At 47.3% G+C, this 14,864-nt stretch overlaps 1 protein-coding gene across 10 annotated transcripts in view; it reads right to left on the reverse strand.

Moving 5' to 3' along the window:
• The window catches only part of TCF3 (transcription factor 3), a 91,093-nt gene that overhangs the window by 31,768 nt on the left and 44,461 nt on the right, over positions 1-14,864 (reverse strand). For all 10 annotated transcript variants that reach the window (XM_074303550.1, XM_074303543.1, XM_074303562.1 and 7 more), the window contains 3 exons: positions 14,272-14,348; positions 13,556-13,637; positions 451-518 (listed from right to left, as the gene is read on the reverse strand). In XM_074303550.1, the coding sequence (XP_074159651.1) occupies positions 451-518; positions 13,556-13,637; positions 14,272-14,348 (227 nt within the window). The remainder of the gene's footprint in view (positions 1-450; positions 519-13,555; positions 13,638-14,271; positions 14,349-14,864) is intronic.

Consider the following 14,864-nt stretch of genomic DNA (forward strand, 5'->3'; position numbering starts at 1 on the left):
TCTCACCCCCACTCCCTTGGTTCTTTCAAGCTCCATATTGGACTGCTCAGTTCTTGAGAAGAATCCAGAAAATAGGAGTTATTGTCCTCCTCCCCTTCCCCAAAGTCCTGGAAAATCTTAATCCAGGCTGTTTCTGGTGGTTGGGAAACTGAAGATGACAGGCCCCAAGAGGAAGGAGGCTGGGCAAGAGGTTCTCTGCTGGACACTTCCCCTCAGACCGTCCCAAGCCACCACCTGCTTCAGCTCCCCCAGCATGACAGCCCTGAGGCTTGGGGGGGAGGGAATAAAGGTAACAGCCCAGCTCATGAGCCCGGACCCCAATTTTCAAATTATTTTCCTCTCATCCTGTGCTCTGCAAGGCTCTGGGCAGCCTGTCCCCGAAGAGAAGGCCTCTCTCCATACCCATCAGACAAACCACTTGGATCTATCGTCTCTTCTCCTGTTACTCACCTGGCTGAGTCCAGGCATCCCAGGGTCTCTCCCAAAGGCTGAATATGAAGCTCTCTCGCTGTTCTTCCCTAGAGGAAAGGAAGCAATATCCTGGTGAATAATGGCAGAAGGGACTAGGCCACTGGTCATGGCGAGGCAGGATAGTGGCTACAGAGACTAGGGAGAGCGCGCCCTTCCTAGTTCTATGGCTTGTGATCAGAATAAGGACTCATCTGGTGAGAGATCCTCCCACCCTAAGGGAGCATCAGAGGCTGGTTTCTGTTTCTTCACTGTTACATCAATGGCTTTTACTCCATTTTCTCAAGTCTAAGGTAAGAAGTAGGTGTCACCTTATGATGGGAGTCAGGAGACTCTCTGATCTCAGATTTACTACTGATTCTCTCCTGAGTTACTGCAAATCTCTGCTCCTCAATATCCTCACCTGTGTGGACAAGATAACTGAAGTCTTCTTCCACATCCCAGCCCTGACATCCTGTGGTCTAAGGATCCTCCCAGATCTGACATTGTTGCCTAAGGGTCCTCCCAGCTTTGACATCCTGTGCTCTACAGGCCCTCCCTGCTCTGGCAATCTGCGTTCTAAGGGCCCTTCAAGGTCAATATTCTATGTTCTAAGGACTCCCTCAGCTCTACAACAAGCTCTGTCTTTTAAAGTATGAGCTGGAGAAGATGGAGGAAAGGCAGTCCCAGCTGGGGTCCTACTTTATCCCCATGCACCCACCTCCTTCTCTTTTCAAACTTGTCAATGAGGACTTGTGGTCATGGCAACCTATTATCTCAAAATACAAACCAAAGCAGGAAATCAGAAGCAATAGATCAGAACACACACACACACACACACACACACAATTACCTTATTCAGAAGGAATGGGACAGGTAAGGAGGAACAGGATGGGGCTCATAGAGGAAAAGGAACATTGTACAATAAGATACACTCGAGTAAGGATATCCAGAATCCAAATGCCGGCAATAATATGGAGAACTGTTAGGTGAGGACCGACAGAGGCAAAGCCACCCAAATCACCCTTATATCGGCACGGATGCAGGGAAGATTTGAGGTTAGGAACCTGACTGCAAGCTTGACACAGAAAGCAGTGATGGAGGGACTTGAATTACTTGGAACTTTAGGAGAACCCAAAGCAGGGTGGCTAATAATTTCTTGGTTCTCCTTATGAGAATTTCATTCTTCAAAAGGTGGAGGAACTAAAAGAGGGAACTGGGATTTTGGGCCAGATTCTGATTCACAAAGAACTGGTCCCTGGGACCCCAGCGCATGAGAGGATGAGCCCACTCTATCGTAAGAGTTTGTAATAACAAGTAACATGAAAAACTGGGAGCCACCTCTCGGCACCTCGATATGAGAACAGCAGGTTTTAGGAGGTTATGTGAAAGTCTAGTTCCAACGTAGACTAAAATTCTGCAGGGGAAGAAAGTAGACGAATAAGGGATGGAGGAGAAAATAGAGAATGAAATTCTTTGGCAAGATATGGAAAAAGATAACTCAAGGGAGAAGGAAAGGGGTGTTTAAAAGACCCGTGTGGACAACAAGGAGAGTCACCAACTGAAATAGTTTTAAAAGGCATGACACAGAAATGAAAGCCAAGGCAGAGAAGAGGTGATTAATGTCAAAGGTCAGGGAGTTCAGCAGTCTCTAAGTTCAACGAGTCGGTGGTGTGATATGGTAGAACAAAAATTTAATGCCCCAGAGAGAGGACTATGGGTACCCAATGTGGATCTTGACATAGTATTTTCACCTTTGTTGTTGTTTTGCTTGCTTGTTTTTTTCTCTCATTCCCCCCCCTTTTTGATTTGACTTTGCTTGTGCAGCACGATAAATATGGAAATAATCTTTAGAAGAACTGCACATGTTTAACCTATGTTGGATTACTCGTTGTCTGGGGGAAGGGGGGAGGAGGGGAGTGAGGGAGAAAAACAAGGAACACAAAGTTTTTCAAGGGTGAATGTTGAAAACTATCTTTGCATGTATTTTGAAAAATAAAAAAGCTTTACGCAAAAATAACAAACAAAAGTTAATGCAGCTTTCGTCTATGCTAAGGAAGGAAGGAGGCATCCAGGATCAGGGAGGTAATAGGCCTTCTGCCCTAGGCAGACTTTTCTGGGTTACCACATTGTAGCTAGGAATTGTCCTGAGGGAGAAAAGCAAGAGAAGTGGTCTGGGATGGGGCCACAGGAGGATCAATGGAAGGAACTGGAGAGGCTTCCCATGGAAAAGAAGGGGGATGACAGCTGTCACATGGAAGACAGAAAAGACTTGACCCTGGAGGCAAGGCCAGAAGCAATGGGAAGAAGCTGAAAGCAGCACATTTCAGCTGTCTCCCTAACAATCAGCCCTGTCAACGTGTAATGGGCTAACCTGGAGGGCCGTGGGTCACTCCTCTCTGAAGGACTTAAAGTAAAACCTGGATGAGCTCTTACTGGGCAAGTTTTTGTTGGGTTTTTCCTAGGAGACGGGTGGCTACCAGGCTACTAAAAGCCATTCCACCTGCCTCGGCGGGGGGAGGGAGATCCCCAATGACTGAGCTCCTGTACTGTACCCCGAAGACACAACCAGCCTTTTACTGGCTGGGGCCCCTGGGGTGGGAGGCACTGGACTGACAGCTAGTCTCCGGGTGCTGGATGGCGTCTGAGGGGGAGGAGGAGGAGCCCTCCCCCTTACTCACAGGGAGGCCAGGACTCCTGTTTTCAATCTATACCACATGGTTTCCTCTCTCTTTTTCAGTTTGAATGAACTTCAGAAAATTGCGGGAGGGATGGTGCTAAGAAGGAAAAGGGGAAGAGAAGAGCTTGTGAGAGTAGAGAGGGAGATGTGGGAGGAAGGGAAGCTGAGAGGTGGAAGAAGAGAGGAAGTTTAGGAGAAAGGGAAGGTGGCCAGGACAGGCAGGAGCAGAGAGAAGAGAGGCACAGGAGGCGAGAGAAGGGGAGTGGCTCCTATTTCTCCCATGTCTATTCTGAACTCTTCTCCTGAATGCCCAGGTGTGTCACCATAGAGGAAGGCAGAGGCTCTGGAAACCAGAGTGTCTCAGAGCCTGAGAAACCAGGGCTCATTTCCCAGTCAATTATCCAAGGGCACCAGGGGAATGGTCTTTCCTAGTTCGGAGGGTGACGGATGTCAGAAACTGCTGCAAAAACAGCCCTAAGCGGCCAGCTCTGGCTGACTCTGGGGGGGGGGGGGGACAGGGGACAGCTCAGCCAGCTGTGGCCCTGGGGGCTGGAGGAAAGGGAAATGGCTGGCTGGCTACAGGGTGGTCACCTTAGGCCGGGCTCAGGGAGCCACAAGCTCCCACCCAGAAAAAAGGAAGAGGCTGTGGTCTCTGATGAACCCCAGACAAACACGGGGGCCTGAGGACCCCGAATAGCAAAATGGGCTGTCAGAGATGTCTACCTCACAGAGCACAGGAAGGCATGGATAGGAGTGCTGCTCATAGCCAAGGAATCCCTCTAAAACAGCCCTAAAAGGGGTCACTCAGCTTCTACCCGATCACTTTTAATGACAGGAAGCTCACGACCTCACAAGGCAGCCAAACATCCTGTCTTTCCAGTGCTAAGCCCTTCCCAGTGGGAGAAGGATAATTTTATGGAGATGAGGGAGAAAATGAGAGGGGCCCAGAAGGATTGGGCGATCCCCCAAAGCTGTGAAGCAGCAGGGCTCCCTCCCCATCTCCCCCCTCTCTCATACCACACTGACCCTGGGCCCCTGGATGCGGGGTCTGAGCCACATCCACAGCAGTGTACAGCGAGGCAGAGAAGTCTCCTTCCTCCCCTTAGGACAAGCAAGAGGAGGGACCGGAGACAGCTGGAGCTGGGATTCAGACTGGGAGGAACAAAGAAGGTAAAACTTCTCCTGGAGAGGCTGACGAATTCATCGGACAGAGCCGTCTCTGCCTTCTAAGTAATGCGCAAAGCGGCTGCTTGGACAGTGTGACATTGGGGAGAGCATCTTGCCCTCTTAGTCAAAATATGCCAAAGAAAACTCCTATTTTCCTGCATTTTAAGGTTTGTAAAACGCTTTTCCAGATCTGAACATCAAGTCCATCAGTGCCAGTCCATAAGCTTGAATGATTAATTTGGGCAAGATGTTCCTGTTCTTTAAACCTTAATTTGTAGTTGTTCAATCGGGTACGATTTTATGTGACGTGGGATCCTTGGCAAAGATGCCAGTGATTAGCCATTTCTTTCTCTAGTGCGCACCCATTTCACAGATGAAGAACTGAGACGGATAGGGGTTCCACTGACCTGCCCAGGGTCATACAGAGTAAGCCTCTGAGGTTATATCTGAACTGAGATCTTTTTGAGTCCAGGCTGCTGCTCTACCCACTGAGATACCAGGCAGCCTTTAATCAACCTTATCAAATAGGTCACCAGAGGCCACCAGAGACTCCGATGTCCGTGCTAGGATTCCATCTCAGACAACTGAGGCAGAGCTCCCAGCTGAGGGCCAATCTGCCCTGGTGCAGGGTGTTTCCCACCCGGGACTTCTTTATACCAGCGAAACCATAGGACTGCACACCCCTCCCCCCAATTCATTATCACACAGTGCGATTAGCTGTGAGGTTTTTCGTTGGTTTTACCTACCCACCTACCTACTATTCTGCTCCGTCTCCAGTCTAGCCACCCCGGCCCCCGACCATCAGGGGCACTTTGTGGAGGGTACAGAGCTGCCTCCATCAGGAAGTAAAGACCAAACCCAAGTAAAATAATAAAGAAATAAAGCCATCAGGGGCCTTATCTTATCTCTATTCCCAAGAGTCTATAGTCCTGGGCCTTAGCCAGGGGTGGCAGGAGGGAGGGGGAGGGGAGAAGAACGATCCCCTACTTCTTCAGCAACAACACCCCCCCTGATACCGTGTGGGAAGCAAATTTGTTTTTACCGTTTCGAAAGCTGGAAGTCGATGGAGTGTTTAGAACTGACTGGGCAGATTTGCATTTTTAAGTGGCTGGGGGAAGTGGGGGTGGGTTGTGGGGTGCAGAATGGACTGCTGGGAACTCGGTTTATGATTCCTGCTGACCCGAGGTTGTACACACTCCGCCGCTCCGGCCTCACCGCACAGCTCTGTACCCTGAACCTGAGCTCAGCCTGGCTCCTGGGTGGGGTGTTGGGCTTGGTGCGTGCGCCCAGATACAAGGCTCTGGCACCCATAAACTGCTCCCACTGATATGGCCTTTGTCTAAAAGCCAATCCCAGCCCCCACCCTCTTAGTAAAGGGGAGAGACTAGCATCTGGGAGTCAAAGGAACAAAATTCCAATCCTCGTTCCGTGGCTCCATCTTTAAAATGGAAGGTGTGCGGATTGGATGCAGAAGGAGAAGAAAAGCCACGAAGGAGACTCAGGAGATTAGAGCTGAGAGGACCTTGAGGGTCTTCTGAGCCCCATCTCTCTCACCCTCTCCCCTTTTAACAGATAAGGAAACAGAGGTCCATAAGGGTTAAGTGTCAGAAGAGGAATCTAACCAGGACCTTTGATTGTCCCTTGTACCACAGGGTACAATAAACTGCATTTCTACAGAGCTTTGTCTACGTCTGCAACCTTACGGTTTTGTCTACCACCTTCACAGCTTACTTTGTCCAAATATTATCCCCATTTTTAGGGATGAGGAAACCGAGACACATGAGCATCACATGGTTAGGTGCGTGTGGGTCCGTCTGAACCCTGGTAACCCTAAGCTATCTAATGCTGAACTGTCTGTGTCTATGCTCAATGGTCCCTGCCAACTGACATTCTGTGACTCAGAGCCTCTCCAAACTTAAAATTCTGTGTTCTAGGTTTCAAAACCCCTTCAGCTCTGACAGTCTGTGGTTCTGTGCTTTCAGAGGGTCCCAGCCAGGGGGAGGCAGGGAAAGGTTCTGTGAAGCAATAATTCTCCTCTAAACGGACCTCCCCACAATGGGATACTCTTTTATGTCCTAGTATAAAAAAAAAAAAAAAAAGACATACAAGAAAATTCTTCCTGATCTCAGTCACCATGAGACATTCCCTGTCACCACTGCAGCCTTCCACCACAGCCGGTATGCAGCGAGGCACTTCATAAATGACCACATGTGGCTTGGCTATTTCTTCGGAGTTGCTGAGCACAGAAGTGTAAGATATATTTAAACGTAATACTATATAATATACAAAATAATATGTAAACGTAAGAGATAAGAGCTAGGAGAGCTCCTAGGTAGAAGGAAGGAGAAAAGGACTTTTGTAGTCGAGCCATTTTAGTCACATCCAATTCTTGTGACCCTTTTGGTGACTCCCTATGTAACCAAGCGTCTTTGGCAGAGACATTGGAGTGGTTTACCATTTCCTTTCCAGTTCACTTCCTACATGAGGAAACAGGCAAATAATGTGTCAGGGTCATATGCCTAGGATCATACAAGTAATAAAGTGTCTGGGGAAAGATCTGAACTTCCCGACTTTAGGCCTGGTGCTCTCTCCACTGTAACACCTGGCTAAAGATAAGGAGCTAGATAGAGCATTTGTTGGCTGGCTGGGTGGAGAGAGCATTTGTTAAAAACCTGCTATTAAGGTAACTGTGGTAAGCGCTGGGGTTCTGCTTACTACAAGAAATAAATTCAAGAAGTCTGCCTTCAAGTAGCTTACATTTTAACAAGGAAAATCACACAAAAAGGGGAAAAGGAGGCAGGAAGGTCTTTTCAACCACTCTTTCATTTTCTGAAGTAAAAAACTAGGTCCAGGGAAGAGACCGAAGTCACACAAGTAATTAATTAGTGGCAAAGTTCAAACAGACTCTTGGAGCTGGACCAAAAGGGCACCTTGTCCCTTCCCCTCTAGATGAGTATGTCTCAGAGAAGATGGATACAGACAGAAATTGAATCCAGGGCTTCTGACCCCAAATGCAACGTTCTCTCCTACACTGTCACCACGATGGTCTCCTCCTGACTTCTAAAGTTCTACAGACCCCCCACAGAATGGGAATACCTCAGTAGCCTGACTCCCTGGAATGAGGAAAACCATCATCATCCATCAGAAGACGGAGTATCCCTCTAGAACAGTAACCCATGCCTTAGAAAGGCTGAGGTGTACAACACGAAGAACATTGCCCTGCTAGTGACTTACTTAATCTATCTGCACTTCAGCTTCTTCCACCATAAAAATAAGGGAGCAAGAAGAGACCTGAATGGTTTCTGAAGTTCCTTCCAACAAGGAATCAATTTATGGTCCCATGAACCAGCTCTGGGAGAGAGAAATGCAGATGTTCCAAGAGGGAGGCACCGTAAAGACTCCGGGCCCAGACATATTACAGATGAGGAAACCCAGAGAGGGGAAGAGATCTACTCAGTTGTATACAAGTCTTCATGACCTCCATTTGGCATTTTCTTGGCCAAGATACTGGCGTGGTTTGCTATTTTCTTCTCCACTTCATTTTACAGATGGAGAAACTGAGGCAAGGTCACTCAGCTAGTAAGTAAGGCTTCCTGAGGTCAGGCCCAGAGCTCTAAGGACTGCATCACCTAGCTGCCCCCTTACTCAGTCCTACAGTGAGCCAGAGGCATAATCAGAACTGGAAGCTGGCTCTTCTGACTGTCAGGCTACTAGATGAAGCAGTGGAGAGAGTGCTAGGCCTGAAGCCAGGAAGACCTGAGTTCAAATGTAACTTCAATTTACTATTTGGGTAAGTCACTTAAACTGTTTGCCTCAGTTTCCTCAACTGAAGAATGGGGATATACACAGCAGATGCTAATCTTATTCCTGAGTTCTTTCCGCCGTGTGGAGATGGATTTTGGTATTGGGCAGTCTGGGATGACAAGAAAACACTCCCAAACAAGCTGCAGTTTGGCTGGCTAGTGGACACAGTGTAGTGGACAGAGCAGCGGATTTGGAACCAGAGGCCAGATGCTGTAGCCGGGCCCCCACTTCTCTAGACTTCCTTTTCCTTCTCCATCAACTGCAGGAGCGTGATCTCAATGTCCCTTGTCCCTCCTGATTCTAAATCCAACCTCTGTGATTCTCCTTTTCTGGTCTTCTCTCCCACTCCCCTTGTCTCAGTCTTAAGAAAGTCAGGGCGGAGTGAGACTGTGGATTGTGTCTGCTGCTGTATCTCCGCAGGAGAGCAGGTGTGACCAAGGCTCCAGGGGCCCAGGGGAAGGAGGGAGGGGACACCACACACGGATAGCCTCCGATGGCTCCATCCACGAGGGCCTCTCGAAGCTCCTCCTTTCTCCCCTTTCTGCTCCCAAGGGTTCTGAACTCCAACAAGCTGAACTTGTACACCAGGGGTTGGGCTGAGCCCTCCAGGGAGCCCCCAGGCCTATAAAGGTGGCGCCGGCAAAGGCTTGGAGGGGCTTAGGGATTCGATTAGCTGGTGCCCTGCTGGGGGAGGGAGGGAGGGCCTGAGACTCACACTCAGATAGAAATAGCCACTCTCCTTAATAAATTTTTTTTTTAAAAGGATGTAAAGATGTGACTATTGACAACCAAGGCTCCACGGGCAGATTAAGCCATTGTCCAGGACGCACCCCATTCGTTGCTGTGCACAATACACACAAGATTAGAAACCTGCCTCTGAAAAGAAGCTAATTACTAGAAATAATTAACTAGAAAGAAATCTGTTATGGTTTATCAGTTTCCCTGCTGTTTAAAGCGTCCCATTCCCTCCTCCCCATCCCCTACCCTCCTGCCGCTGCTGGGGAGGGGACGCCATCAGGGTGACAGATTTCAAGGATTCGGTTTTTTATTTATTTTTTCTTTCCCTGAAGGAAAATTCCCGCCCCAGTGCGTGCACACGTGGGTTTGGGTCAGGCTGCATTTGGGAATAGTCCAGGGTTCGTGAGAGCAAGGTTTCTGTAAGCCAGAGTGTGTGCCCATATGAGGGCAGGTATTGGAGATGTCACCAGCTCAAGCCCAATTACCCCGGGTAGGGATGAAATCTGGAGCGGGATGGAGGGGAAGAAGGCAACACTTAGGGTTCTGCTAGTCCTAGGAGACAGCCCTGACCTACCAAGCCTCCACCAAGCTCCCCTTGGTTCACATTATGGCCTTAAAAAGACAAGCTGAATTGTCCTGAGCAAAGCACTGCCCTTTCTGTGCGGGGCATCTCTGAAATGGGGATACCATCAGGGCTCGCTCTCATGGGGCTGTACATGAGCTTGGGAAGTAATATTCTTGTCAAAGAAGCACTGAGGTTTTACTCTCTCCCAGAATCTAATTCAATTTAACCTGCAATCCAGAGCTGGCACCTCCGTAATCAGTCCCTTGCATTAAGTATGTCCCATACACTGCTCTTTTCTAAATATTCTACCCTGAGATTTCCCAACAGGACTCCTGGAAGAAAGCAGACCTAAGGGATCTTAGGGGATCCTTAGAGGGAGTCCAGAGGGAAGATGCAATCCCCCTCTGTTTGCCCTAATAGGAACCAGGAAGATGACAATAAAATGGGTGATCATGTCATCAGAGTAAGGCTGCTGGGTGGAACAATGGATAGAATGCCAGATCTAGTTAGGAAAATTCCTCTCCCTGAGTTCAAATCCAGTTTCAGACACAGCTAGCTATGTGATCCTGGGCAAGTCACTTCACGCCTCAGTTTTCTATCTGTAAAATGAGCTAGACAAGGAACACAGCAAATCATTCCAGTATCCTTGCCAGGAAAACCACAAATGGGGTCACTCAGAGTCAAGCATGACTGAAAACAATGGTAGTAAAAGCAGCCTTGAAGGGACCTCAGTTAGGACCAAAGCGCTCACTTTTTATAGGGGTCTGAATTTCTAACAGTGACCCTGTGGGGCAGGTAGCATTAGACCCATTTTATTTTTTTGGTGAAACAATTGGACTTGTCCGCGATCACACAGCTAGGAAATACTAAGTGTGAGACCATATTTGAACTCAGGCCCACGGTCTATCCACTGCCCACTTAGACCCATAATCTTGAGCTGCTGAGCACTGGCTCAGCCTTACACTCCCCAGGGTGACCTCTGCTGAGCCACTCCCCCCAGCTATGAGTCTCAATTTCCTTATTTGTAAATAGGGGGAGAGAGTTTGGTTTAAAAGATTTCCAAGGTCCCACAAGGCTTAAATCCTTTGAAACTTTGGAGATCTTTTCCTTTGCCTAACAATGAGAGCCTGAGTTGGAACCTATGTCTCCTGGCTCTGATGAAAGGGCTGTTTCCAGAAAACACAGGGCTCAGGGCAGCCCAGGAATAGTGAATATCTGTCCCAGGGGGCCCAAGAGGAGTGCTGTGACAAACAAGTGCCTCGGACCATGACACAAGAGCCCTCAGTTTGCCATTACAGGCACTTGAAATGTGTTGTAACATTCTTTTCTCCTTCTGCAGACCTCAGTTTCCCCTGCTGTAGGACAGGAATGGGTAATGAGAGGCAGATGGGGGAATGGATGTATAAGAGCTGCATGAACAGGAAGGGATCCTATCAAATATTGCATCAGAGAACAAAACCAGGCCCAAGAGGGTTCGGGAACCCTGATCCTGGGGCTGGGCTATGGTTCTTCAAGGCTTGACCTCTATGTCTGAGTCCCCGGAGAGGCCTTCAATCCTGTGCTGACGCCACAAGTCCCCAGCTCTTCCCAGGAGGGGCAGAACGGATGGTGTTGTTAGATGTGATTATTATTATTATATTATACTTATTAATACACTCCCTCAAGGGGGCCTCCCGGGAGCTTGGTTGCCATCAAGCAGGAGCAGCCACTGCTTTCCCAGGGGCCCCTTTGGGCTCAGCTCTTGTTTGGACCCAATTAATGGTTCTACCTTAGGACTCAGGCCCAGGGTGAAGGAACCCTAAAACTGCCTGACTGAAAAGGGCCTAAGTGCAGCTCTGCAGGGGAAAGTCAATGCTCTTTCTGTGCCTCAGTTACCTTATCTTTAAAATAAGAGATTATAGGATAATAAGATTGATGATGTAAAGGGACTTCTGGGCCCAAATTGTCCAACCCTCTTATTTGACAGATGAGTAAACTGAGGCCCACAGAGATTAAAGTGATTTGTCCAAGAAGATGATTTGAATCCAGGTTGTCCAGCTCAAGAGCTGTTCTTCTTTTCACATAGCTCTAACACCCAATGTTCTAAGGGTCTTCCTAAGTCTGACATTCTGGGTTCTAAGGGCTCTCTCAGCTCTGACATTCCATGTTCTAAGGGTTCCTCCTCGCTCTGACATCTTGTATTCTAAAGACCCTCTAAGCTCTAATGTTCAATGGTCCTTTGGAAACAGCTTTGTCTGAGAAGACACAATTAATGACCGTACACCTATGGAAAAGGGACGGAGCCACATGTGAGGGGACAGAGGTGGGGCAAGTGTGGTTCCCACTCTAGGAGGGGTGAGTGAAAAGCCCATGGGGGCTGCATTCTGACGGGGAAACCCTGAGAGCAGCGTGCCAGTCCCGAGGCACTCTGTCAAACCTGTCCCTACCCAGGATTAACTCTTTCCAACTACAGGACCCCAGTTACACAGGCACACTCACTGTGCCCCCCACTTCCCCACCTTGGGTAAAACTCAGGAATGGAATTGGTCTCTCAGTGGGGCTCCCAGGACCAAGGAAGGAGAAATCAGAATCTGTAGCTGACTCTATTAGTGGATTACATCGACCCTCAGTGATCATCTAATTTGATTTGTCCCTGGGGAACGGTCCTTTGCCCAACAAACGGTCATCCAATTTTCACATGAACACCTCCAGTGAAAGGAGATCTACCTCACTATCTCCGGAGTTCCCGTTACACTTTGGGATAATTCTGGTTGATACAAAATCTTTGTTTAGTCCAACCCACCACACAATTATCACAATGTATCACCACACAAAATATCCCTGTGAGCACATCCTCAACAGAAGGAGCTGGCGGCAAATTTGACCTCAGAGACTTCCTAGCTGTGTAACCTTGGACAAGTCACTTAACTGGTTTGTCCCAGTGTCCTTATTTGTAAACTGGGGCTCATAATGGCATCTACCTTGCCGAGCTGTTGTGAGGATCAAATGAGATAATATTTATATAGTTCTTAACAGTGTTTGACTCATAGTAGGTGCCAAATAAGTGTTCATTCCCTCCCTTCCATCTCTAACAACGACTAATGCCCAGTGAAATCACAAAGACCACACTAGCAAGGGAAGGAAGAAGAGGGGAAGGTGAGCAAGACACAGAGAAAGGCCACGCAATGGCCCTTGAGCATGACTTCCGGTCACTTTTCCAGTGGAAGATAATTTAATCCTGGCCCAAGCCTCTGAATTGTTAGGTCAAACCCAGGCTTGGGAGATAGGACTCCTGGATTCAATCCCCAGTAGAGTGTCTAGTGCAACTGGCCCCAAACTGATGCCCCATCTCCACTTCTCTCTGCTAACAAGGAGGATGTGGAACTCGGTCTAGATGGGGAGCCTTGGAGTCTTTTATCATTTTCCCTAAATCTATAAATCTTTTGGGATTTGATGTAGTACTGAATAGGTTTTAGGCATAATAATTTAGGTAGTACTGTCATTTTTATTATTTTGGCTCAACCCATCCATGAGTTTCTCCAATTATTTTGGCTCTGCATTTCCTATGCCTTAAATACCGGTCCCCTATCTGCATTTACTGAATTCCTACTTACCCTTTAAAGGCCACCTTCAATGTTACCTCCTCCAGGAAGCCTTTTCTGATTAGATTAAGCCCCCTTAAACTTCAAACAGCGCTTTATTTGTACCTCCTACAGTACAGTTAGCATGTGTAGGCTGGTACAGATTCCACGAGCATTCAAGGACTATGTCTTGTTTTAACTTTGTGTTTCCCCCAGTGTCCAGCGCAGTATTTTAAAAAGGACAGACATTTAATAAATATTAACGAATGAATGATTGGGGTTAATCATAGGCCTATAAGTCAGAGGGTTCCACTTTGAAAATTCTAGGTAGGACTTGATAGAGATTCATTCATCTTTGTTTGTTGCTGCTCCCACCCTCCATGGCTTAGAGCATGTGCCTGCAAATGTTGGTTGAATGAATGATTGATCCCTTCACAAGTCAGGAAGGAAATTTAAAAAAAAAAAAAAAAAAAAAGACATTTCTGAAAAAGAACTTGGGATGGAGACTCTCACTCCTAATTAGGGGCTATCCCCAATGTCCCAAAGTAGATCAACTCCCAGTCCCAGCCAGCCACCCTCTGAAAGAGCACTCACCTACAAGTCCAGATCCCAGGAATGATGTTGAAGATATGCTATTGTGAGAGGGCTCTGTGTAGTGAGAACCTTCACTGTAAGCCTGGATTGGGGAAGACAAGGGTAGGAGAGACAGAAGATTACATGAGATTCACACGGACTAAAGGTCCCTACATCAAATTCCTGCCCCAGAGTCACTTGGAGAAAGCTGGGAGCGACCAGGCACTTAACCAGACTGTCCATCTGGTTTCACCATGTTAACTCTTCCCAGCTTTTTAAAAAAAGATGTTCTATTTTTGAAGGAATATATGGAGAGGTAAGGCTAAAAGAAAACTGAGCTAATCTTAAAACCTGCCATAGATTTGCTGAGTGACATTGAATAAAGTCACAGAGCACCTTTTAGCATCTTTTTCTTCTTTTGGAAGGAAGGAGGTAGAATGGAGGAAGAAGAGTGATTGTCCACTTCCTAGGATGTGTTCAGTTTGGGACTGAAAAAAGCTCAAAAAGCTGGGCTAGAATTAGGACCACCCTCCAGATGGGTTGTTACAGATTACAGAGGAGAACAGCTGAGTCGAGAGGAGCCAGGAAGCTATGAACAAACCATTATAGCCTGAAGAGGGTTGGGGATGTAGAGGAGTCTTCAGTTCATACTCTTTCAGAGGTAGGATAAGAGAAAGCTTACTGACATGGAAGTCAGTAGTACTGAGAAACTGAGTCACATCAAATAAGGGCCTTACCCTTCCTTGGTCGAATGAGGAATTGATTTGATCTCCTGATGTTCCCCATGACCCAGAGCCTGTTCTCTCCTCCAAACCTACCAAAGGAAAAGAAAAAAGTTAGAAAGGGGTTATTTTCAGTATCAAAGATTCTACCATCAAAGTCTTACTTTAGGCACTGCCTTCCCACATCTACCTGTTAATATGGTAGAGTCCACCCCCAACTCCCTTTCACCACATGCTTAATAAATAAGAAGTAGAGCTAGTTGTTCCATAGAGTTCCAGCCAAACTGGATCACCAATCATTCCTCAGAATCCATACTTTCTCTCAATCACCCCTATGAGGTCACCCAAACTATTCTGCCTCAAGTGAATTTTTTTTTTCCATTTAAGGCATAACTTTCAGCTTCCACCCCTCCATTTTCCTGGTACTTTATTTATTTGTATAATTGTTGTATCTTCCCAATAGACCATAAGTTCCTTGAAGACAACTATTATCTTTTTTGTTTTTGTAACTGTAGAGCCTGGCATAGGGCTTAACACAGATTTATAATATTTTAAAAAACTGAATTTAAATTATCAACTTCCCTTTTTTTATGATAGCAAAGAAATGG

Source organism: Sminthopsis crassicaudata, chromosome 1, assembly GCF_048593235.1.
Source record: "Sminthopsis crassicaudata isolate SCR6 chromosome 1, ASM4859323v1, whole genome shotgun sequence".
Lineage (NCBI taxonomy): Eukaryota > Metazoa > Chordata > Mammalia > Dasyuromorphia > Dasyuridae > Sminthopsis > Sminthopsis crassicaudata.